This window comes from Mastigoproctus giganteus, chromosome 13 (genome assembly GCF_048544385.1).
Source record: "Mastigoproctus giganteus isolate SK-2022 chromosome 13, ASM4854438v1, whole genome shotgun sequence".
Classification (NCBI taxonomy): Eukaryota; Metazoa; Arthropoda; class Arachnida; order Uropygi; family Thelyphonidae; genus Mastigoproctus; species Mastigoproctus giganteus.
In genome coordinates, this window is record NC_143587.1 from 122816595 (window position 1) to 122844062 (window position 27468).

A 27468-nucleotide genomic window follows, 5' to 3' on the forward strand; every position below is an offset into this window, starting at 1 on the left:
ATAATAACTATATATATAAATACATATAACTATACATGTACATAAATTTAACTATTAGTTATTTATTATTATGAGTTTCGGTGAATTGCGGAAACACATTCGCCGTCATGCCCGGAAAATAAAAATAACCCCAACAAATTCTGCTATATGGGCTGCTCTTACTTGACTACACCATTGTGTAGAGTCACCACAGATATTCGGAAAAAATACCAATTATACTTTGGCTGTCCTTAGGTCAGGGTTTCCTAACCTGTGTTCTGCTAACTTATGAAAGTGGTCCGCGGTACGTGACAGTAAAATCGCTTTCTTTTGCTGTAGGCAACAATCCCATTATCAGTGATGCGAGATACAGGTATGCTTAAAACAATTTAACTTTTAAAAAATAGCTTTTAATATATTTTGTAGTAGTTCATGGCCCCAACTTCAAATATAAAAGTGGTTCGTGGTTTCCATCTCAAATATAAAAGAAGTAGGTGTCTGAAAAAAGGTTGGTAAACACTGCTCTAGGTGACCAGAATAAGGCGTGGATATCACATATATTTGTACTGCCTTGTTTGAATGGATTACATGACTGGTTGAACAAAATAAAAAAAATGTGTACCGAGCACGCATAGCGGAAGTTAAGTGAAATTTCTTTAGGCGAACATTTATCACTTGACAGAGGATCCCTTATTGACCGTACGAATGTCGCAGGCGACGAATCTGCATGAATGAGAGCCTCGGAGATATGAGACGTTCCATTACCAAATATCATCCGATGCTGTGGCATCGGATGATATTTAAAACCATTTGACTTCGATAGAGCCAGAATTACTTTGTTCTTCAGAGAGCCACAACAGCTGTTACAGATCGACGTTTGACTTGCATCCTCATTTGGAAATGTGATCTCGAGCTGCTACAATCTTCACCTCGTCCTCAACTAAAGCCTCACACGGAACAGACTGAACCGAAATCATTATCCAGGAATGTACGTTTAAACTGTGCGTGGATGCTTTGACGTTCTTTTTTTAAAAATCTTGTTGCTGCTCCTGCTGTGTATTACGCCCGCTACGTGTTGAACGATTTGATGGAGTACTTCTGGCAGTCGGTTTTGGGTTCTTCGCTTTTCGTTTACCACTGGGCTTCGAGGACTCTCCATTGTTTTCATTTGCAGTATCAACTTTCATGACTCCTTCCAAATTCACTTATAACATTTCTGGGCAGATGTACGGCTCTGAAGCTGTGGATGGATCTTCTCCAGCTGCTTTGTTCAAGTCCATCGCACGCTGTAATTTCTTCCGCTGTCGAAATACCTTAGATCTCTCCTTTGTAGTCAATGGAGGTGGTCGCATTGCATCGGAGGTGGTCGCATTGCATCGGAGGTGGTCGCACTCTATACGCCTTACAACGCTCACTATTAGTTTTCGACATATTGAATTATAAATTTTTTTCCGTCAATTTTTTTAATAAATACGGTGGAGAATGACGCAATCAGTAGGGATACTGATCGGGCCATCCGTCGCTCGTGCCTGGTTCGGAGTGGTACAATGGTGGAGGGATGAATCATTTCGTGTCCTATTTTCTTGGCGATTTTTGTCATTCCACGGACGCATTCCACGTATACCTATTCTATACGCTTTACAACGCTCACTACAGTCTACCCACGCTTTACGATTAGTTCCCTGTACGATAAGTAGTTGGGGCCAGTCGTTGTGTTCACGTTTATGAATTGAATTTTAATTCTATTAACGGCGATTCTAATAAGCGAAAATAGGAGGAATATTATCCACAGTCTAAAAAAGTAAAGATATAAAGCACAGATTTACACTTTTTACCTTTCCAATTAACAAAATTAAATGATACGTGAAAATCGGTAGAATATTTTCCACAGGTAATAAAAGGGGGAAAAAAAAAAAAAGAAAGGAAGGAAGGGAAAAGTCAACCACACCGGGTATTCCCAGGTGGGCGTACTCAGAATTACTAATCGTGTTTAAGCTGCCTAACTTCTGTGATCGCACGAGAACCAGGATATTTAGCCTAGTATGATAGTTGGCTGTTCAGAATGCCTGTAATGCATTTACTTATGGCAACGGTCGCATTTTGTTGCGGTTTTTTTTTTGTCAATCCACGAACGCAAGTTACTCCCATCTAAAAACTGCCTGGAGCGCGCCTAAAGAAGTTTCACTTCAAAAGTCGATGTTGATACATTCATGATATGGAGAGAGCCAAAAGACCAAGTTCGTGAGTATAACTTTTTTTTTAAATGTGAATATAACTGGATTCTCAGCGAAGAATAAGCACAAGATTCCTTACCCGAACCTGGATTCGCCGATAACACCCATTCTTCACGATGACACTATGCCAATTGTGGTTCCTCCACGGCATGGACTAAATTCTTTATAAGATGAAATGGAATGCAATTAAGGTATGATTGGCGAAAACCCGAGAACTTCAGCCGACCCTGAGTACACACCCGATGCAGAGACATCGGAGACGGACCTATATACGCAACATGAGTTGAAGGACCTCATTACGCAAATCCGCTCCAAAGATAAAGGCAAATTTTTCGCTTCGAGACGGCTCTCATACTTGGTTAAGAACATAAACGTGTCTCACTGTCAAAAAAAGAAACCAAGAAAAACCAGAATCCCAATTGGCAACGTTCTTTACAATAAACGTTCTGCTCTGTTACTGCCATGATATCAATGAAGTTTTTCGAGAATTGTCACAAGTACACATTACATCTGAATGCTGCCTCTTCGCCGACTCCTCATTGAGCAGTTTGAAAGCTATTCGCTTGCATAACGGGAACAAAAAAACATCCCTCTCGATTGCCCACTCTGTTTATCTGAAGACAACATGAAGGCACTATTCGAAGCAATTCAATACAGCACTCACCAACGGAATATCTACGGTGACATCAAAGTCTCTGGTATGTGAATGTGAATTAAGCATACAAGGGGGGTTCGTAGAATATTATTCTTTTTAATGTTTATGGAGCAGCCATTCTACCGCAAGACGTTACTGGAGTCTAAGAAATACATGTGAGCCAGGAACAAGTAGTGTGCAGAAGATTTTTTTTTCCACTTTTCCGCATTGAACTTGTCCTAATGAAGAGTTTTGTGAAAGTGATGGAGATGATGAATTCTTGAGGATTTAAATACTTAAGTGAGAAATTTCCAAAGGATTAATGCCAAGAAAGAGAAGAAGAGGCTCTTTGTATAGCCTCAAATCAGAAAGCTTTTTTTAGGATGAAGCTTTCAGAAATGCCTCAATGTATTAGAACTGAAGGAATGGGTGGCTTTCAAATGTCTTTGTGGAAACGTTTTGTGTATCCATCGGTCTTTCATAAACAAAGATGGAATTCAGAAATTGGATATTGTATGTCGTTGAAATTTCATTTCTTGCATTCGCATTTAGAACTCTTTCCCGAAAACAATGGTACAGTTAGTGACTGGGCGAGGACGACTCTATCAAGACATTAAGTCAGTGGAAAACCGTTACCAAGGTGTGTGGAACGAACGTAAGTTGACAGCCTATTTCTGGATCATGTACCACGGCATTCCGGACAAAATGTACCAAAGGAAATCATCCTCACAACATTTCTAAATTGTACATATATATTTTTTTACAACAGTGTACTGTATTATTTTAACTATACGTATAACATATATTGGATTTAAACTCTATAAAACTTAAGTGGTAAATAATTGTAAATTTAACCATTCTCATGTGTTTTGCAATGAAAGCATCGTAATTAACTTTCTTTGATATTATCTGCAGTCCGTTATGAAAACTGCATGTGCTATGAAAAACCTAGAACATGTTTTAAATCAGTGCTACGCTAAACTGGTTTTGAAAAGTGTGTTTACATCTTTGACGAAAACAAAATTTCATTTTGTTAACCATGGTATTTTGTGATTAATGTGCAACTCGATATAGTTTTCTCTTGCAGATTCAGAAAGGTCTGTCTTAAAGTTTGAAGTTCCAGTTCTGTTTTTATGGTTAAACTTAGGAAATAACTACTGATTTGTTAGGGCTTGTGAAAATTGTTGTAGTCACTTTATTTTACGTAGTGGGATGTAGGGACGTATATTCCGTATGATCTATTCGCAATGTGCAGTTTTTAAAACGTGGCCACTGGCACGTTCCTAAACTTCTTTCAGTTCCTTGTTATTATAATTGGGTTGTTAATTAACACAATATATCTAATATAAAAGTTGTTTATCAGCCTTTTAATGCTAATTGAAAATCGTGAGCTTCTGGAACTGGTACTACTTTCTTTTTAGTAGCATTTGTTATTATAATGAGTGCATTAGAGAAAAAATACCTTGGTAACATTAACTACTTCATGTATATTTTTAAAATTTGTATTGTACTTGTTTACATGCGTCCACTGCTAATCTTCGATTATTATAGACACTCTAGTGTCTAAAGTTCGTTTTTAATTAGAGGCGTCGCTACCACTTAAATGATAAAATCGAAGTTCATTTTAATTTCTTGGGAGAAAGACATACGTGGGAATTAACTAACTGTAATAAGAAATTAAACAACACTGCACTCCACATAAATTTTAAAGGCAAAAAATAATCGAGTTTATTGAAACAAACCGGAAAGGAAACTTTACAGAAAACATTCCAATAACCCAACCATTTTGAGACCTCTAAATGGTTGGGTTATTATTAAAATGTACTTGAAGTTTATTTTCTTAACTTTAATAGTTACTGAATTGAAATTTATCCACACACCCTTTCATTTTTTAAAACTTTTTTTTGTCAGAGTATGACTACAGACAGTTCAGTAATTAAATTAGGTTCGTAAGCGTATAGGATTACCAGTGAATAGGATCTTTCTAAGCTAACCAAAAAATACGTTAACTGACAGATTTCGGGGGTAATCTATTGCAAAATAACAGCATAATTTATTTTACATTTTTTATTATGACCATTTTGTGAAGAAGTATTTATTCATATCTTAATAAGATATTGGTTTATTGCTTTCCAGAGGACACCCTCGCCTTCAGAGACGCAGAAGGACACTTGATCCTATTTCATGTTCATACTCAGAAAAGACAGACCTTGGTTCGGAATACCACTTTTGTAAGTAATGTTTATTTAGACTGTTTTAATTATGATTAAATAGCAGTTTAGCAATTGTTTTATGAATACTGACTGTAGCAGCCAGTTGATGTTGTCCGGATTCTTTACAGAGTGTTTTGAATAAGTCACTCCGTCGTAATTAATTTGAATGTAACTATGACATTCGAATTGGTTACACACACATTCCATATAAAACAAAGCGTTGCTATGAAATCATCTTAAATGGCTAGATAACAACGATTTATTATTTCATTTAACGCAGGTGCTTCGCAAGACTCACCTGTTACTATCACACGAGTGTACCAGCGGACTTTCGCGACTTCCCTTTTCTAGCTCCATTAGGACATTGCACTGTCAGAACAGTTGCATCTCAAATGCTTTACCTGTAAAGAGATCTAAAGTCATCCGCTATTTTGAAATATTTAATTCCATAATTATTCGAGTAGAATCATACGGATTCGTTTATCAACTAAGCCTATATGACACAAGCATTGTTAAATTATTTACCACGAAACCGCAGAACCTCTCTCTTTCTGAAATCAGTTCAGAGATTGGTACTCCCTAACGCTGCCTATATATCAAAAATTCAGATTAAAAAATATATATATAACCCTTATTTCTTTTTAAAAGGATATAATCTAAAATACCTGTTCCCACAGATTAATAAGCCTCATGGTTGTTTATTTTATTTTTTTTCTTTTTCATTTAAGTCTCAGATTCATTTACAGACATATTGGTTTTTTTCCCAAATTTCTAATTAATTATGAAGTCTGCTCTATTTATAATATTGAATTTGATTGATTATGATGTCCTTCCGTCTCTTATATCCAGTTTTCAAAAATTAATTAGCCTGAAACTTAAACAAATATTCTTTTCTTTTTTTTTTTCTTCATTGATGTCCATTGATGATCGTTGTAAAACGATGATGCTATGACAATCAATAATGGCATCTCTCGTAAATTGTAATTCATCCGCGAAAAGTAGACAAATGAAAAAAAGAAAGCTCGATACACTTCTGCGGAAGCCATTAGCAAAAACGAGTTGGAGATGATAATAATCTTGTGAGAGGACCTAGACTCGCTGCGCGTGATATGGGTGGAGTTGCAGCTCACGGAAAATTTTCCGTACATTTGAATATGCAACACCTAATACTGTTGCTACATTTCTCATGCTAGTTCCAGAATCCTCCTCAATTGCGCCCTCCACTTGTTTCTCTAAAGCAGGTGTTCGGACAATTCTGGTTTTTCTCCAAGCGGTAACAGACGAAAAGGATTTTCTCTTTCTCTAAGACGTCGATGGATGATTGCAGAAGTAGCCTTGTCTGGACAATCGTTGTAGAAAAGTTCGTAGCAGGGATGCTGAGCTTCACTGCTGTTGCCGTTCACTTTGTCTACTACGCACATCATAGTACATAAATTTTGACGCCACATGTCCACGATTAAGGTTCACCTTTTGTGAATTTTCATCCTTATGGTAAGTAAAAACACATCCCCAAAAGTTTGATAAGACCTATCAGATATAATCGATAATGATTTCATTCCAACAGAAAATATTGTTCGATAGAGTAGGAGCTTTAAATGAGACAAAAGCGTTACCTTGCAGTCTGCATTGTTTATTAAGTAGAATTAAATATTTGGCCAGTAATTAGATTGTTTTTTAATGTCCATGCTGGTGGAAAAGCAGCGGCATTTTTACAAATTCTTTGGAGTGTCTTAAATCTTTAACATAAGAAAATAGCATTTTTCAAATTTTGAAGAAACTATTTTGCGATAAAAAAATAATAATACAGAAGTTATTATTGTTATTATTGGCCTTGAAAATTACAAGAAGTTATATAAGTTTTCTGTAATTGAAATTTCGATCAGTCAATAAATTCCTTCGAAGTAAGGATATGCTTCGAATGGAGTGCCATCCAAATTTCTGGAGATGAATTCTATTAAGTATGTGTGGGATGCTTTTAGACAGACGTCAACTTTCACCAGAGACCTCCATGCACTAAGAGGTTCCCTCGTAGAGCAGTGGGATTTATTACCACAAGATTTTATTATCAGCTTTGTGTATAGCATAAATCTCACTGCTAGCACAGTGGTTACGATCGTTTCTTGCTACACTGTGTGAAAAAGGCCCGGGTTTGAATCTCGTCAAGATAGGAGGAGATCGGTATGAGGTATATTGAAGGTCTAGCGGTTCCTGGGATTTCTCCTATCTCCGCGAATTTTCTATGTATCGGTGACAGTACCCTGTCAAAGCCAGAGATTTAGAAGTGTGTGGGTCATGTGTAGTGGTATATGTTGTGCCCATTGTTTATCTGGCGTATTGGCCGCCAGGCCCCTAATGGCCCCACGTTGTCCATACCTCGCCACGTGGAACTAGCCGGGTGTTACCAGTGAGTCAATTGTACTCTGCCAGGTCCTGCCACTTAATTTCCTGGGATTTGAGTGGCTAGGACTTAAAATAAAATAGAAACGAGCGCGGATGATTTTAGTACAGTTACATTAAAGCGCCAATATGGGGTCTGACGCTGAAGGCCTGTTTCTGAAGTGCCTAAAAGGTCAGGCAAAATTTTTTGGTGTTTTAAATTTTGATGTGTAGGGCTATGCGCTATGGGAGGGGTGAGTGAAGGCTGGGGGGTGAAATGGGAAGAAGAGGGTCGATAGGGTAGGGTAGGTGACCCCCTATTATTCAGTGAAGCATGCCCATGCTCCACCAGAGGGAAGGAATGGTGTGGCTGGGGAGAGAGGAGACAGCGAGCTGTCACCTTCCCCCCTTGCCGGGTGTGAGAGAAAAATGGTTACACTGCACAAGAGAGTGCAGATCCTTGAGCCAATATGGCTCCGTCAAAGGAAACTAGGTGGCCCTGCCACCTAGTTTCCTGAGATTTCAGTGACTAGGGCCTAAAAAAAAAAAAAAAACCGACTCGATAGGGGTGAGCGCTGGAATTAGAAAAGCCAATTGAGGTGTATGCGGTTTAATTTGGACGAAGTTAAGTTTTTGCAGTTTGTGTGGGGTTATACTCTGGCGTATTAGGCAGAGTAGGGGGGGAAGACTGAAGGCTGGGGGGAAAGACAGAAGTATGGGGACGATAGAGAAGGCGACCCCAGGATTTTCAGTGAGGTAGGCCCAAGCCCCACCAGGAGAAGAATCAGGGTTGAGGGTTGGCAGGGGTGAAGAGGAGACAAGTCTCTTCCTCCCCACCAGGGGAAAGGGAGTAAATCTGTAAAGTGTAAAGTGTGTTTGGGGTCAAACGGCACCAGGGGTTTCCCCCATCTCCGCGTAGTTTACATTGTCGTGTGATACAGTACACTGTAAAGGCCAGAGATTTAAAAGTGTATGGATATTGTACATGAGTAGTGTTGTGTACCGTTGTTCTTCTGGCCATTTAGCCGCCAGGCCTCTGCTGAGGCCAGACGTTGCCCACACTTCGCCCCGTGGAGGCAGACCAGGTACACCAATATTTTAAATAAGTACTCTGGCAGGTCCTGCCACCTAGTTTCCTGAGATTTCAGTGGCTAGGACCTAAAAAAAAATAAAAAATAAATAAATAAAATAAAAAAATTTAAAAAAAATAATAATAAATAAATAAATAAAAATAAATAAATAAAAATCTGTATGGGTTGTTTTCGCACCGTTACCAAATTAGTTGGCTCTTGGCGAGGGTTGTATGGTTTTTCATCTAGCAAAACAGGCAGTCCCGCCATAGAGTGTACGCAACTAAGAGACAGTATATACTGATTTATCATGGCCTTTGCTGCTTCTGCGCTAATTCTAAACAGCATGAGAACCTCTCAGAGTTATTTGGATATTAGAAGTGATCATGATCTTATTGACTATGTTTTCTATGACGCTACAGAAGAACATTTCAGTTCAGATTCAATATACGAGTAATTCAATCGTTTAATAATACTCTTCCAAAAATATTTCACACAATTCCATCAAGTGAATATTTCTTTATATCTTATATTTTATGGTTATAACTTAACTTCTAAATATTTATATGTATTAAAAGTGTTACGATAGAAATACAAATATTCGTATCTTAACACTTTTAATAAAGCAGCAATCATGTTATGCCCTGTGTGCTCTGACACAGAACAGCTCTTCTCCTTTGGTTATACACTCATGGGTAGCACAGTTAGCATAATCTCCATCCTCCCGACACCGGGTGAAAAAGAACTGAGTTAGAATCCCGTCACTGATGTGAGGAAAGGAATGTTTATGGACCTTTATCACAACGTGGCTGAGTTAGTCGGTCTCAGACGAGGGTAGCATGTTTTTTCTCTGTAAAACTCTGGTTTTTCGTCCAGCAAACAGCAAATCGACCAGAGAACACACACACACACACACACACACACGCAGTTTACAGACATATTACATAAGGCACAATATGACCTAAGTTGCTGATGCGCCTAATGCTCTACAATAACAACAAAATCCTAAGGTTATAGTACACTGGGTATTTATCATTGACATTATAAAACAAGTCATTCTGTTCTAATTGATTTCATTTACATAGTGGTAATTAAGAGGCGTTTAATTTAAATTCTATCCAACATTGTTTGATTTGGTTAGGTTAAGTTTCTGGCAGGAAAAGTTCTGAAACTTTTACTAAGAAACGTGGAGGAAATTGAAGATTCTATACTGTTTTATTATATTAGTAGCTGAATTAATTCAGCAAGATAGATTTCCTTTTTCTCAGACTGGTGATTTCTTCGCCTTCTTTACTTTTATTGCGATAAATGGAATTAGTTACATTTGCCTGCGTGTGACGTTTTGAAGTGATATGAAGAAAGAACTGCTTCGCGATTAAAATGAAGTTGGTTCCCCAAGGAATGCACAGAGGTTTTGTTTGATAGTCATTCAACGTATGTGGCGTGTGTGCGCGCCTTAAAAACACCATCAAAGAAATTATTCTACAAACCGGAGTTTCTTTTGTTATATTCACGAAAAAATCCCATTCAACAAATTTGCAATCTTCGTTCAAATTGTTAAGGACATTGTCTTCGTTACGCGCACAAGGGTATGTGATTCCGGGAATGGAAAAAAGAATCGTTCTCAGCCTGGATTGTCGGGAGAGAGCACTTTAAGTTGACCGTCATCATATGTTGACAGTCAGATTTACTACTGCCACAGTGTTCAGAGGGAAACTGAAACTATTAGCTTGATAATGAAAAATAAAGTCAGATGAAATTTGACAATGCTTCGCGACTATAGAGACTGAAGTGCCTTTCGTAAAAGTATACTTTACCAAAGGTAATTTTCAATAATTGGACCAGAGATTTTCCCATCTATTTTTACTTTGCTCCCTTGCTTCTTATTTTTATGCTGAATTGGCTTTAATTTTAGGACATTCTGTTTTGTAGATTCTTTCCCTTTCTGTTTATTGTACATTATTAAAAATAATCACTTTTTTTGTCGTTTTTCATATCTGTAAAATTTTTGATTTTTGATGTAAAAGCAGTTTGTTTCATTCCGTTTCTGGAGGTTGTTACTTATTGTGTAAATATTACAGTTTGGTGACTTTGCTTGAATACCGTATACTGGTCTATGTCATCTACATTTGAGGATTTCTTACAGGAACCTCGACTGGAACAAAAAAGTTATTACTTCTTTGGATATGATGCTGATTATCTCTGTAACATAGCACTCGAAGACAGCAAAATGGTTAGCGCGTCATATAACAAACCAATAATATTTAAAATAACTGTGGGGTTGTTGTCGGGTTTTTTAGGAACAACAGCGACTAAGACCATATTGCTCCGTGAATCTAAAATACTGGTGTACCTGGTCTGCTCCAGGAGGTTTAGTGTGGGCAACGGTGGGTCTCATTTGAGGCCCAACGGCTAAAAGACCAGAGGAATAACGGTACAAAACATTGCACACCACAATATCCATACACTTTTAAACCTCTGACCTCTACAGTGTTCTGTATCACACCACAATATATACTACTCGGAGATGGGGGAAACCCCTGGTGTCGTTAGACCCTAAACACACTATACACTATTGCTCCTTGAATTGCGTGTTTTCTGAGATCGATTTTTTTGTTTGCTGGACGAAAAACCCTAGTTTTCGGGAGAAAAACTAACCTCGCTGAGACCGACTAACTCGGCCACGTTGTGAAAAAGGCACATAAAAATTCATCCCCTCATCAACGGGACTCGAACTCAATTCTTTTCCACCCGGTGCGTGGAGGACGGCGATCCTACTAACTGTGCTACCCACGAAGGCTTTAAATAACTAAATTATACGTAGTTTCTTTACGTACGATCAAATAAAATTAGATTTCTGCAATACAGAGTTGCAGAGTTTTAAATTTCTTTGTTAAAAATAAAAACAAACGATTATGAACTGCAAAGAATGACAGGAATGGAATAAGATAAAATGACGATAACAATTTTTTCTATACGTTAAATATTTCCAGCCTTAAAAATTGTTTTCTATAACTCAAATTCTAAATAAATGAAATTTTTATTTTTCCCTTTAAGAATTTAACTTCAGGAAGTGTCTATGCATACAGCGATTATAATCATATTTATGGCTTTCCTTCATCTTCGTTCCTTTGTGGCACACACACACACACACACACACACACTGTTTCCCCTTCTTCAGCAACGCACGCTGTATTTCATTTTTTCCCCTCGCTAGTTCCTCCATTTTTGCTACTCTTGGCATTTATCACTGTGGTTTCAGCTTCCATTTATTTTTCGCGAGCTGCTTATAGGAGAATTCCTTGTTTTCATCAAAAAACGTTTTTTTGCTTCAGCAGAACGGCAGTTTTCTCGGTGCGTTCGTTGTATCCAAATTTATTTGGGTCGGCTGATATGTCTGTTATGAAAGTAGCACATGTCTGGTTTAGAACACCTCTACTGGATGTATGGATTTCTTACGGTCTGGTAGAAGAGAAACGAGAGTAATTCGAATATTTTTCACATTATATGAAATATTTTTAATGTTTCTTCAATGTTAAAAGCAGCAGCGATTGCCCACAGAATGCTCTTATAATACGTAAAACATGTATATAAAGGAATAAACGCTTTGTTTCTTAATTGAAATAAAACTTTGGTACTTTAATTAAAAAAAGAATATTAAAGGAACCGTAGGCTTTTTTATTTTAGTAATTTGCGCACAAAAAAAAAAAAAGTGCAAAACGGTTTAGTATTGTGTTATGCCTTGTTATCCGGAAGAAAATAAAAATAAATAAATAAATAAAAAACCTTCAGATGCCATTTAAAACAAGGATAAATCCTGAAAGTGAGGATAATTGCAATAATAACCCCTCCCATATATAATTTAAAAATATCTTTTGCATGTTATTCCTCTGCATTATCTCTAAATAGATCAATTTTCATATGTCCCCCAAAAAGTTAGATTCCTTTTGCTTTCCTGTGCTGTTAGCAACCACCAAAAAAAAAAAAAAAAAAAAAAAAGATGAACACTCGATTCGCCCTGCCATCAATTTACAATTGATGATAGTAATACAAAACTTATCAAGGAGATAATATTTACTCTGTAAAATATGTGATCTAACTGAATTAAACCTCTATAGACTATTTTCACACTGTGCCCGTATAAGTATTAATATTTTGTGGTAGCAAATGAAGCATGGAAACAAACTAATTATAACTGGGACAATATTATAAGTGCCAGGACACGGAATTTTTTACTCTTGCAAACGGATAACTTTTTTGGAAATTTTTACCGTCTTCTTGATTAATTAACATATTAAATTGTGATTTACAAATATAATAAAAAGTCTTAATCACGTTCGTTAGCTTATTTTTAAAATTTAGCTATTTTTTACTAATCACTACTTGTACAGCTATTGTAACGATGTTTTGGCGCGAATATAGTAGAACGGAATCAGTAGTGTAGAAAATAGTAGGGTTTTAATTGTAATAAATAAGTAGCTCGAAGCTTCTAATCACTTGTTGGGCGTATATCTTTTTTTTATGTTTAGCTAAACATGTAACTAACTTAAAATTGTGATCGTTACTGTATAGCGTAACCTGTATCTCGAACTTGATAGCATAAGGAATAACGTAAAACTGGATAGCGTAATACGTATCACTGCATTTAGGAATATATTAGCTTAGTGTTGTATTGTCAAATGATCAATTAAATTTGTTAATCTTATTAATTTCCACTGTTAATCAATTAAATTGTATTTAAACGGAAATATCATGCCCAAGGCTAGAAGCAGCAAAGCAACGAGCACAAAGGAGCGGGAGTGCTGTGGCTTGGGGAAGAACCGAATGGGACAATTCTCTAACGCATCACAGCCTAAAAAAATATGCAACCTGTGAAATGTTTGCAGCCTTTCTGTAACAGGACATGATCTAGCTAAGGAATGTCTTTGTGTGTGTGCTAGGTGCAGAGAGTGTGGAGAAATTAGCGCCGATTCAGTGTTCTGATGGATGTCTATGAGAGTTTGAAGAGCAAGGTCCTTCAAAGGAATTAAAATGGGGAAAGAGGCCACGAAGCTCTAATCTGCCGAACTCAATGCCAGAACTCTTTTGCATCAGGCAACACAGTGGCAATCTTCAAGGCAGAATACGCTGGATCCACTGGAGCTAGTTATTGTTGATGACGCTATTGTCAGGAAAACGGGAAATATAGTGTCAAAAAAAAACAGGAGAATAGGACCAGAGTATATCTGCCAGAGGCAAAAATTAATGACGTTGTAGACAGGGGTGGCAGAAACTGCAGAACTGCAGCACCCCCAGCTTTTTTAATCTAAATATACAGTCAACAGAGCTATATCAAATTGTGTAGATAAGAATAATGCAACGCAATGAATATTTTTATTAACAGGTCCCGCATATAGTATACTTACTATTTCAAATAATCAAAAAAAAAATAATAATAATAAAAATAGTAATAAACAAATTAATTAATTAATTACTTTATTTAATACAAATACTAAACAGAGCCCGAACCAACCAGACCCAACCATAGCCTAAGGCCTTTGGTTCTTGGGAAAACAAGTATTTCCAATAATTATTTCAATAATAAACAAATAAAACACGAAATCGTTTTCAACTTTAAAGTTTAACCATAGGCGAACCTGTGCGCTAGAAAGTTCCACATTTTGCTCCCAGTGGTTGAGTCAGTGCCTGGTCTTTGGGTTGCCAATTCGCATTTTTTAGAGATGACAAAACGGGTCAAAGGAACTGCGGAGCGAGCGTTCCGATTTGATTGTTGATTGTGAAGGGTGTATTGCCACAATATCGGTGTTTTTGTTATTCGCAGGATTCGCTCGAATCCTCATTAAGTAAATTATATCAGTGTCAACAGTGCACCAAACTTGAATGAAAAAGTTACTAATCTATTTTCAACAAATAAAAACCGAAGAATGGATTTTATTTTTAAATAAAATTTAAAAATGACCGAAGTCTGTTAATGGTAAGTGTTCAGTTAATGTTTTTAAGTATTTTTAACTTGCTTATTATTGTACACTACATACACTGCCCTACCATTAATAAACGGACATCCCTCCATGATGGGGAAACAGGTCCTATGCATGCAACACGTCACAGAGACTGTTATAAATATGCACTCTGGGCTTCGAACAAACAATTGCAAAAGTGAGTATGCTAGATGATATGTTCAACATAATTATCTCGAGAGATCAATAGAATTGATCATCTCAACAAATGCTAGACGCCAATTAACATGGTGTAAGGAGCGCGAATCCCGGACTGTACAGCAGTGGAAAACAGTCCTATGGACAGACTAGTCGAGGTTCGCACTCTACCTGGGTGTGGCGAATGCCATGGGAACAGTGCCTTCCTGATTGTATCCTCCCAACAATGAAGTTTGGTGGAGGCAGTGTCATGGTAAGGGGCTGTTTTTCATGGTTTGGCTTCGGCCCACTAGTCGGTATCGACAAAACCATGAATGCTGTGCAATACCAGGAGAGCCTGGACAATTATGAACTTCCAACATTATGGCAATACTTCGGGGAAAGCCCATACTTATATCAGAAGACAACGCACCATACTTCTCGGGTCGTAACAAAGGTTTGAGGAAATTGGTGTGGAAAAGTTGGATTGGTCAAGCCCAGAGGCATGATTTGAACCCTATCGAGCATCTTTGGGATGTATTGGATCATAGGGTACGTGCACGTCCAGATCGCCCAAAGAACAAGGCCGAACTGATGGCTGCGTTAAAGGCCGACTGGAGGAACATATCACCTGACATTTATAAAAAAAGCTGGTTGAGAGCATCCCGCGAAGATTGAAGGCCTACATAAAAGCAAAAGGTTTCAGCACAAAATATTAAATAACACAATAAAAGCTCTTTTTTTTTTTTTTTGTCTAAAGGCAAGTGTCCGGATATTAATGGTAGGGCAGTGTATGTCTACATGTCTTATAACCAAGGCAATTTAATGTTACTTTAAGAAGCAGCACCCCACTATATCAGAGTCACCAACTACCCGTAGTTGTTGATCAGATATAAGCTTTAAGGATTTAAGGTGATATTGTTATACACATTAAGACTAGGAGATCTGTGATCCTACTTAACAAGTACAGGACACAACGTTGACAAAAATCGCGAGTTAGGGTTAAATTGAAGTGTCACCAATTCTCCCAGACACGATAGCAGGGAGCATATGATAAGAGGCCATGTTAATCAATTCGGCTGTGGAGAGATTGTGCAAGGCTCATGGGGTAGAATTTTTCTCAGCGTGGTCTATGCTTGCTAACAGGATGGGATACACTTAAATAGAAAGGTTGCAAGAATAATTATCGTTGCAGGCAGTATTAGGTAGGTCGGAAAACTGATAGCTTAGTGGTATTCAAAGACTAATAGATTAACAGTAGCTGCAGGCAGGGGTGAAAATGATTCTTGCACTGCCTCTAATGGAATCAACAGCAGAGTAGAAAGCAAAATGCTGGGGATTTTAAGAATTGCTGGGAATCACCATAGATTCAAAGGGAAGAGAGATTGTGCTGTTAGTTAAGAAACACAAAATCTAAGGCAGTGCATCCAGTTGACATGTGTGGACAGTGCAATGTTGAGTCAGTTTGGTGCGATGTAATCACTGAGAGTAGGCGTAATGACTCTAATGAGTACAACGAATAACTGTACAGAGAAATAGAGTTGGCCAGTAAATCAGAATGTCTTATAATGGGGGTTTTAACTTCTCAGATATTGACTTGGAACTTCTGGATTGGTTTTGGTCACTCGCACACTAGCAAGATTTTGTGGATTTATTGGATGATTGTTTTCTACAGCAGCAGCAGCATGTTCAAGAGGCAAGCACAGGGAGTAATACTGTTGATCTGATTATCAGCAGTGCTTATTTGTGCATTAAGAATCTTGAGATAAAGGAATCACTAGGTGGCAGTGATCACAGTGGACTTATGTCAGATGTACTTAAAAATGTAACTACCATCAGTAGTAAAGGGAAGGGTTTTAGCTTCCCTAAAGGTGACTACAGTGGTCTCAGACAATTTTAAAAGTCTATACAGTGGGACCAACTGATGATGTTATCAACAGAAAATTCTCAATCGGAAGCATTTAAGGAATTAATGTTGGAAACTACTAAGCTTTCCATACCAAGTAAGAAATAGTGTTCAAGGTTTGGGCCTAAATGGATGTCAAATGAACCAATGAGACTTGTGGCAGAGATGAAAAATGCATGTGATGCGTATAAATTATCAGGCGACACAGAAGCCTATGGCAGATATTAGCTAGTCTGTAATCAAGTCACAAAGAAGATTAGGCAGGCGAAGGCTGATTATGAGAAATCTTTGGTAAAGGATGCAAATAAAAACGGCAAATACTTCCTTACTTATGTAAACTCTAGAAGGAAGTAGGTGAATCAGATTAGTAAAATTCAGGGATAGGCAACCTTTATAAATGGCAGACAAAGTAAAATGTCTGTGAAGTACACGCTGGCCAAATTCATATTTAGCTTTCCTCGATGTTTAGGATTATTAAAATGGTGTATAATGAAAAAATTGTAATAAACAGTTTTATGTTATTTATTATAATATCTATATATACACATACATACAATTAATTTCATTAAAAAGACAAACGAAATACAAAATCAAGATAAAATTACCGAAATGCAATTACTGTATAAAAAAATACAAATACAGATTCCAGTAACAAAATTTATAATATTTTATTTTTATAATACTGTATTTAATGAGAAATTTCATACTGTTTATTATCATAGGTGAGTCGATATTTGTCGTAGCAAACAGCAGAGTATTTTCTAAATTTACTTCAGAATTTCCATTAATTCAAATGTATACTGTATATAATAAATGGCAGGGTGTTTATTATACTGTATATTTTGAAAACGACTGCCGGCCAGTTTATGCATGTTTGCGAGCCGGAGGTTGCCCACCCATGGTCTACATGATATCGATTGTTCAACTGTTGATCAGCCTGCTCAGGTAGCTGAAAAACTGAATGTGTATTTTGCAACTACATTCATGCATGAGGAATTCTGTAGAAAAGTGGAGGCCAGAAGTTTATCAAATTCTAATAGGGCGCTAAATGATTTCGTAATTACTTAGAGCAAAATGGAGTAGAAATTGTTGAAGTTAAACATAAGAAAGTCACCTGGGGTGAATGAAATCTATCTAGTTATATTAAGGGAGGCAGCAAAGGAATTAAGCAAACCATTAGCCATAATTATGAGAGGGTCATTGGATTGGAGAGATCCCCACAGACTGAAGATGTTCGAATGTATCGCCAATTCACAAAGGCAGATCAAATGCTGACAGGAGTAATTACAGACCTGTTCATTTAACTTCTCTTTCAAGGAAAATAATGGAGCCACTGGTTAAACTGCAGTTATAGTTCAGATACAGCATGGATTTGCTAAGGGGAAATCTTGTCTCACAAATTTGATTGAATACTGTGATGTGGTCGCAAAGCAACGGAATCCAAAAAATAATTTTGAAATCATATTCTTGGATTTCAGGAAAGCTGTTAAGACTACTTATGTTAAGACATGAAGAATCACTACTGATAATCAGATCAAGAGTATTACTTCCTCTAGTTGCCTCCTGAACATGCTGCTGTAGAAAATAATCAACCAATAAATCCAAAAAAGCCTTGCTAGTGTGTGAGTGACCAACCCACAAATTCCAGTCAATCTCTGGGTAATTGAAATCTCCCATTATAAGACACTCTGATTTACTGGCCCACTCTATTTTTGTGAACAATTGCTCAATATACTCATCAGATTCATTAATAACACACACCTACCTTCATTTTTTGTTTCCCGGTGCGTATGTCACACCAAACGGACAACATTGCATTGTCCACCAACATCAATTGGATGCACTTACTTAGATTTTATGTATTTTTTAACTAACAGCATAACTCCTCCTCTATTATTGTCCTGTCTATCCTTTCTGTACACATTGTACTCCCCAAATTCCAATTCTGCACTGTTTATGTCTGTGTGACATCACGGCTCTGATATCCCAACAATATCTGCCTTTGATGTCTTGACTAGCACTTCAAGCTCATTGAATTACCCTAAGACAGCCCATGTATTTACTTGTTCCACTGTGACTCCCAACAGTCCTGTAAACCCGCCATTGCCTTACTTTCCAAGCTGCTGCTCAATTGCATTTCAATAGAAGCAGTGCAAGAATCATTTTCACCTCTGCCAGCGGCTACTGTTAATCTATTAGTCCGTGTATCCCCCCCAAGCTAGCAGTTTTCTGACCCACCTAACTCTGCCTCGATAGCATCAGCAAATATTCTTGCGCCCCTTCTATTAAGTGTATCCCATCCCTGTAGAACAGTCTCTCCTATTAACAAGCACAGACCAGGCTGCGAAAAAATTCTACCCCTTGAGCCTTGCACAATCTCTCCAGGGCCGAAATGATCTACAAGGCTCTCATCATGTACTCCCTCCTATCGTGTCTGGGCAGAATTGCAGACACTTTCAAATTCAACCCTAACTCATGGCTTTTTTTCAGCACTGACTTGTACTTGTTAAGTAATTCCGCCGGTCTCCTACTCTTAATATCATTAGTTCCAATGTGTACAACAATATCACTCTTTGTGCCCTCAAAAGATGATATCTGTTCTACAAGGTCATCAACCTTTGCCCCTGGCATACATACCCTGGTCCTGTTCCATCTATCCTTTTTGCACAATATATTCCCCGTTTCCCTGACAATAGAGTCACCTACAAAACTAATTCCTTTGGGAGGCGCATCCGTAGCCAGGTGGGAAGGAGCAGCAGTGCGTAGCACAGGCTTTTTGATTAGACCGGAGTTCGAGCCCGTCACCACCAAATATGGAGGATGCGAAGATCAGGAAATGACCACCGCATATCCCGGAGCAATATGGCCTTGGTTGCTAATGCTCCTGAAAAAAAAACACATAAAAAAACAACAACAATTCCTTTGGGACAGCGAATTCTGCCTTGGGGGGTTGCCGCTGTGTTGCATGATGTTCAAGTGCAAGCTCTGACATTGATGTGGACATATGAGAGCTTGATGGGCCCCTCAATTTAAATCCTTCGAGTGCATCCACCCTGTCCTTCAAGTTCTCATATATGCCCATAACAATTCTGAGTTGGCGCCTGATTTCCTCACACTCCTTACATCGCGCGCACACAAAGACATTCCCCTTGGGTTTTTTCATGTCCCGTTCCTGATTGCTCCACAAAAATCAAGCAAGCAAAATTTCCAAGTTTGCAGTTGATACAAAGATTGGCAGGGTTGTTAATGATAGTAAAGACAGTGTGCTACTGCAACAGGATCTAGAAAAGTTGAGCATATGGGCTGAGAAGTGGCAACTAAAGTTTAACACTGACAAATGCAAAGTAATTCATATTGGTAGCAGTAAGTCCAGAGAAACGCACCAACTGTGTGGTACTACACTCAGGGGGGTAAAGAATGAAAATGACCTGGGGTAATTTTGTAGTCAGATATGAATTTTCTGGACAGTGCCGACAGGCTGCCAGAGCAGATCATGGTGTCATGCCAATGATAGTCAAAAATTTTGCTAGTTGAGAAACTGCTAACACCTTACAGAGCTGCACATTATTATTGCCTATAACAACACTATCTCTTCCATCATGCAGTATGATTGATGACTTTTGAGGTTATGATGAACGTCGTGGCGAGATCCAATATTCCTTACATTTCGAGGGTACAGCTCTAAATAATCTTGCTACCTCTACTCTGCCAGATAGTGACTGGAGGGAGTCCGAGTAGTGTGTATGCAGGGAGCATTGTCGAGGCCACGTTATGTCAAGGATCTGGGTATATTCTTACCACGTGTACGCAATATACGAAAATTTCATTACTTCACACAGCATGTCCCACCCACTTTTTCTTACTATTGAATACACCATGAATTGTCAAACTAACAGAGCAAGATTATCTGCGAAAAGATCAAAAACTCCCAAGGACTTCCTAATTCATTTCACAAATATACGTGGTCTCAATTCTAATCTCAACGATGTCCATTTCCACTTGCAGTCTTCCAAACCCCATGTACTTTTTCTGACAGAATCTCAGTTATCGGTTGATTCATCTACTACTCATCTCAGATGCCCAAATTATTCGCTGTATGATTCCTTTCGCCTCAAAGGTGGTACTTGTGCATATGTCCGTTCTGATATTCCCTGTCAGAGACTTGGCAATTTGGAATTTCCTCTTTTTGATCTTCTCTGGCTTAAAATCTCTCTACCTGATTGTGTCAAATTCATCTGTTGTCTCTACCATTCTCCCAACTCCACTAATCACTTGGAGCTCTTTGACTTTCTCAGTCCAACTTTCCTAACAGTGAGGTAATTTTCCTTGGTGATTTTAATGTTCACAACTCCAGCTGGCTTCTGTTCTCTAGTCACACCGACCCAGCAGGTCGAGATGCTGAGGCTTTTGCAATTACTAATGACCTAGCACAGATTGTTCATTTACCTACAAGAATACCGGACAATCCTAATCATACAGCCAATACGCTTGATCTTTTTCTCACAAACAACCCTTCTAAGTACACGGTCGAAGTGAGAGGTCCTTTAGGCACTTCAGATCACAACTTGGTGATTGTCTCTTCTCCAATGGAACCTTTATCTCATGGCTATTCCCAACCTTGTGTTGTTTGGCATTACAAGAATGCAAAATGGGATGACCTGTGAGACTTCTTTTCTTCTTTTACTTGGTCGGATTACTGTTTCAAAACTTCTGAAGTCAACGTTTGCTCAGATCGTGTCAGTGAAATTATTCTTGCAGGAATGGAATCCTTTATCCCACACTCCACTTTAAAATCTCGTCCTTTATCTAAACCTTGGTTTTCCAATAAATGTGCTAAGGCTGTTCAAGAGAAGAATGTTGCATATCGTAATTGGCTTGTTTCTATTTCTTCAGTTTCATTTTCTGCCTAAACCAAAGCTCGCAACAATTGTAAAGCACTTATTAATCAATTCAAACTAGAGTTTGAACAGGCTAAGAGAAGAAAACTTGCTTCTTGCCATAATGGTAGCCGAGCATTCTGGTCTCTTGCCAAATCTATTGGCCGCAACTTTTGCCCATTTCAACTCCCACCTCTGTCCAAACCAGATGGTTCTGTTGTGACTTCAGCCAAGGATAAAGCTGACCTGCTAGCATCCCATTTTTCTTCCAGCTCATGTATTAATGATCTTGTTAAAACACCTCCTACCATTCCCAACACGCTCCATTCAATGCCTCCTGTGGTCTTCCGTCAAAAGGATATCAGAAGGATTTTGATGAATCTTAATGCTAAGAAAGCTCCAGGTCCTGATGGTATTTCTCCACTTGTTCTCAAAACCTGTGCTCCTGAACTTACTCCTGTTCTTTGCCGCCTTTTTTCACTTTCTTATTCCAAAGGTGTTTTTCCTTCTGCTTGGAAATTTGCTCATGTACAGCCAGTTCCTAAAAAGGGTGACAAATCCCTCCCATCCAATTATTGTCCCATTGCAATTATTTCTACACTTTCTAAAGTAATGGAGAAATCAAGTAACCGCCAACTCAAACTACCTGGAAACCTTCCGTCTGATCAACGATTGCCAGTATGTATTCCGTCAGTGTCGATCTACTGGTGATATTCTGGCTTATATTACTCATTTATGGACTAATTCAATGGAAAGGTTCGGTGCAACACAAGTAGTTGCTCTTGACATCTCAAAGGCTTTTGATCGTGTTTGGCATAAAGATCTTCTAAACAAGCTTCCATCTTATGGTTTGCCAACTGTTTTTAGTAATTGGTTATCCAGTTTCCTCTCTGATCGCTCACTGAGGGTGATGGTAGATGACTCTGTGTCTTTTAACTTCTCCACTAATGCCGGTGTTCCCCAAGTTTCAGTTCTTTCCCCCACTCTTTTCCTCTTGTATATCAATGACCTTCTTCCATTGACTGGAAATCCTATCCATAGTTTTGCCGATGATAGCACATTGCATTCAACTTTCCATTTTGTGAAACCTTGTCCTGCTCAATCAGCTTCAACTTCTCGAAAATCTGCTACCAATCCCTTAAATGCCGATCTTCAGGTAATTCTCCAATGGGGCAAAGACAACGTAGTTGATTTCAACCCTTCTAAAACTCAGTCTTGTCTTATATCTCGCAAAGAGGATTCTTCTGCTCCTACGCTTATCTTTAGTGACACTCCAATATCTAGGCAAATGGATATATCTCTTTTGGGGATTACCCTGACTTCTAATCTCTCTTGGCACAAGCACATTACAAATATTGCTTCCTCTGCATCTAAAAAACTTGGTTTTCTCTTTCGCTCTCGGCATTACTTTTCTTCCAAACAGCTGCTCACTCTGTATAAATCGTAAATCCGCCCTGCCATGGAATATTGTTCCCACATCTGGGGTGGTGCCCCCAAAATCTCTTTCAGGCTTCTTGATTCCATTCAGAAGAGGGCAGTTAGGTTAATTAATGATTCATCTCTAACAGTCTCTCCACTCGCTTTCTCATAGACGCACTGTGTCTGCTGCATGCCTCTTCTACAGATACTTCCATGGGCACTGTTCTTCTGAATTGGCTTCTATAATTCCTGCTGTCTCTTTCAAAACAGTCCGAACACGTGCTGCCACCAGTCAACATCCATTTCCTGTCCAACTTCAAACCCACAGAACCAACTTTTCATCATCCTCATTTATTCATTCAACTGCCGTTTTCTGGAACAACCTTCCTTCATACGTATTTCCTGAAAAATTACAATCTACAGGAGTTCAAGTCCAATGTCAACAAATATCTTCTTTCGTCTGCTCAACCTCCAACCCAAGCACGGTACTAAGTACTATAGGTTCTAATACCTCTCGTTTTTGGGGTTCACATAAAAAAAAAAAAAAAACACCGGTTGTGACCACAAGACTTCATCCCCATTTTTTTGGCTTGATCAACCTCATTAGACTGTGCTATGAGATTGAGATGGTGGGCCGTTCGGCGAATTGAAGCCCTGGCAATAGCAGGAAAGCGAGCTCGTCGGCTTCATGTGTCACCTAGTGTCATCTCGGCACTATGGAAGCAGCTTCATGAAACAGGATTCATTTAAAGGAGAGCTGGCTAAGGTAATCCGAAGACTACATTAACCAGAACAGACCGTTATCTGGCTCTAGCAACAAATAGAACCATGCGATGTCTGTCCCACTGTTTCTTGCTGCCACAGACGAAAAACTTTCCATCTGGGCTGTGTTTTTTTTTTTTTTTTTTTTTGTCGTAGTTGTTGGCGCATCGGCTTCTGTGGCCATTATGCACCTCCCAAGCTTTTTGCAGTACTTTGATTCAAGCCCGGGGCGGGATTCGAACCCGCGACCTTGGGTTGCTAGGCAGGCACTTTACCCACCCGGCTAGCCCGCTCGGATGGGCTTCGTTAAGAAGGCCTAATTCTAGTGGTCTCTACGCTAGAAAGCCAGTGGTTTGTATCATATTAACCCCAAACGAATGCACAGCTCGTCGAAACTGGTGCCATGGACTTGGAACTCGGACAAGTAGGATACAGTTTTGATCTCTCATCAGTTCCGTTTTAGTGAACCCTAGGGACTCACATCTGGTGAGTATGGGCTTTGGCACACCCAGGGTCCTACCCGCTGGATATCATCATTCTTCTCTTTCTTGGTGATTCTCTTCTACTCTCTTTCTCTCTCACCAGGAAACTCGGGAATATTCATTTTATTTTTTGGCTGGTGTACCAGAAGCTTCAGGCTTCCTTCACCATAAAGCTAATAATAATAATAAATTTAATGATTTTCTATTATGGGATTTAGAAAAAAGTATCAGAACGTCGTTCCGGCCCGAATACACCACTGGTTTGGTTTTTTTTTTTAGGAGCATTAGCAACTAAGGCCATATTGCTCCGGGTTATGCGGTGGTCATTCCCTGACCTCTCCGCATCATCCGTATTTGGTGGCGACGGTCTCGAACCCCGGTCTAATCAAGAAGCGTGTGTTACGCACTGCTGCTCCTTCCCACCTGGCTACGGAGGCGCCTATACCACTGCTTAAGCCTAAGTATATTATGTCAATATCATATGTTTTTGCATCCATTTTTTTTTTTTTTACTGTGCAATACGTTGCTCGAAAAATTAGCAGAACAAAATGTTTTTCATTAATATTTTATTGTGAACAGTGTCGCCGAAGGTGAATATTTGATATAATAGGCATCCGAGTATCCATTAAAAATCAATCTGTCTCCTTACAGAGCCGCATATTATGCGATTTATTCATGCCTATAAAAGCACGGTTTGCGAACACTCCGTTCTCGTGTTTTGGCTTTCTCAGTGGAACAGCCTCATCTCCAGTATTCAGGATGGCAAGTCATCGCCTTTAGATTATTCTTTGAGATAGCTAGCCATTGAACGACTTGAAGCGAGACAGTCACAGTCGGAGGTGGCATGTTGGCTTCATGTGTCAAGCAGTGTCGTCTCGGCACTATCCAAGTAGTTTCAGGAGACAGCAACCATTACAAGGAGAGTTAGTCAAGGTTGCCCGAGGGCTAGATCAACCAGAACAGACCGCTATCTGGCTTTAGCAGCAAGGCGGAAGCCTATGATTTCTCCACATCAACTGTCTCTTGTGGTTGTTTGCTGCGTCCGTCAGTGAAAACATTTCCAACTGGGCTGTGTTAAGAAGACTAATTTTAAGTAGACTCTATGCAAGGAAGCCAGTGGTTTGTATTTCATTAACCCTCCACACTGGGTGGAAAACGCCCGGTTTCGAATCCCGTCGATGACGCGAGGAACTTTAATGGGCTTTTTTCATTCCGTGGCTGAGTTAGTCGGTTTCTGGCGTAGATAGCAAGATTTTTCCCCAGAAACTGGGACTTTTTCGTCCAGAAAACAGGTAAATCGAGCAGAGAACACAGGCAATTTACAAACATTGTTATTATTATTAGGCTTATGCTGCACCAGCTAAAAAAAAATTACCGAGTTACCCTGAGAGAGAGAGAGAGAGAGAGAGAGAGAGACAAGAGTAAGAAGTAGAAAGGAATCACCATGAAAGAGAAGATTGATGATATCCAGCTCAGGACCCTGGGTGTGCCAAACCCATACTCACCAGATGTGAGACCCTGGGGCATTACACGAGTATATGTAAGAAATTGCGGGTTGGCCTAATACAGTAATTTGAATTTGAATTGCATTAACCCCAAACCACTGTAGAGCTCGTTGAAACTGGTGCCATGAACTTGGAGCTCTGAAAATTGGAATACAGTTCTGTTCTCTGATGAATCCCATTTTAGCCTACAAAGAGATTTTAGACGTTATTTATATTAGGTGACAACGAGGAATGCGTTACGGTAGAGGCGGTGTTCTCGTGTGGCGCGAAATAATGATTAACGGCTGCACCCCTCTTCATGTTTTCCATAGGGTCCGTAAGTGTGCGGAGAACAGATCCTCGAACAGAAACGAACCCTATGTGCGACTTTTTAGATGTGAAAACAGGTGTTAAAATTCACAATTAATTAATAATTTTATAATTGTAATTGTTATGCAATATAGTCAGATTTGTAATTCTTTCTATTGTCTTTTGAAACAGCATGGTCATGATGAGCATGACATGACGTCTGAAACGTCACTTTAGCAGTGGTTTTCAACCGGGGTGCCGCAACAACAATCTTGGGGGTCCGTGTAATTTGGGTTTAAGTTACTTAAAGTTATTATTATTTTATTATTTTTTAAATGTATATATTTATTTCATTGTAAAAAGGGTACAGTACAATATCCATTGTACCGTACCTTTTTAATTTTGTGGTGATCTATAATTGATCTTTATTTAGTACCTCTATATAAAGAATAAAATTATTATATAGGTATATATTAAAAGGTCGAAAACCACTGTGTTAGCTATTTCTTTTGGCTTAGGGGTGCCGTGAAAAAATTACTGGGACAGTAAGGGTGCCGTGAACCGAGAAAGTTTGGGAATGTCTGCCTTAGTGGTTTAGGCGATTGCTTAATAAACTATTTTATTAATTTCACGTGGTATATGAGCGGTATTAAATATAGTAATAAGCATATTAACCTATTTTTTACCTTATGTATATATTGCTGAAACATTCTTTCTGCACAATATTGCGAATCATATTGGTCTCCACGAGAGAATAATTTGAAATTTGATGCCGAGTTCGGGCTGGGAATGGACCGGGACAAGCCGGTTCGCCACATGCATCCGCCATGTACATGACTATTAATAATATTGTACTACCTTGTCCGAACTACATAGAAGTACTATTCTGTGATCCGACTATTCCATTTCGTAAAATCGTTAATATTTCTGGCATTTCGATTCCGGTGTCGAACGTCAGTTTACATCGCAGCGCAAGACCCACAGAGTAGTAATGGCCAGACTCACTTGTGCGTGAAGATCGGTTTATTCAATGCGATTGAATATTGGTCTGTAACGTTTGTTAATTGTTACAGCCAACCGTACAGAAAAGCTTTTCAATATTGAGAACGAAAGATAAATAGTGGCCGTCCTTCGTGTTCAGAATTTCATTTATATTATTAGTACTGTATTCAGTATTATACTGGGAATTCAGTGTTATTCAGCATTGTCATTTGCAAACCTACTCTGAGGAAACAAGTTTAGTATCCCTCTCCTTTTCATTAATTTTGAAACTTGCTAAGCGAACATTTAGAATTCTGACAAATTAGATAAATAATAATTACTTAGAAATTATAATTAGAAAAATTATAAATACTTATTATTGAAAACGTTATTACATAAGCCACTCGTATATATATAATGAGTAACGAGATATCGTCCTCCCCACTGGTTTGCTTTTTATGACATATAATGTATTTTTTTTTTATCAAGTTTTGTATGACTAATAATTGAAATCATAGATTTCATTTATTAGAATATAGATGAAAGAAATGGACACTAATATTAAAAATGCAGTTTTTAGCCTCGGACAACATTTATTATGTTTATAT

General features: G+C 38.5%; 1 protein-coding gene across 2 annotated transcripts in view; it reads left to right on the forward strand.

Annotated features, from left to right (window-relative positions):
- The window catches only part of LOC150076411 (inactive dipeptidyl peptidase 10-like), a 1373013-nt gene that overhangs the window by 1091074 nt on the left and 254471 nt on the right, over nucleotides 1-27468 (forward strand). For both annotated transcript variants that reach the window (XM_090387020.1, XM_090387021.1), the window contains exon 4: nucleotides 4984-5078. In XM_090387020.1, coding sequence (XP_090243146.1) covers nucleotides 4984-5078 — 95 coding nt within the window. The remainder of the gene's footprint in view (nucleotides 1-4983; nucleotides 5079-27468) is intronic.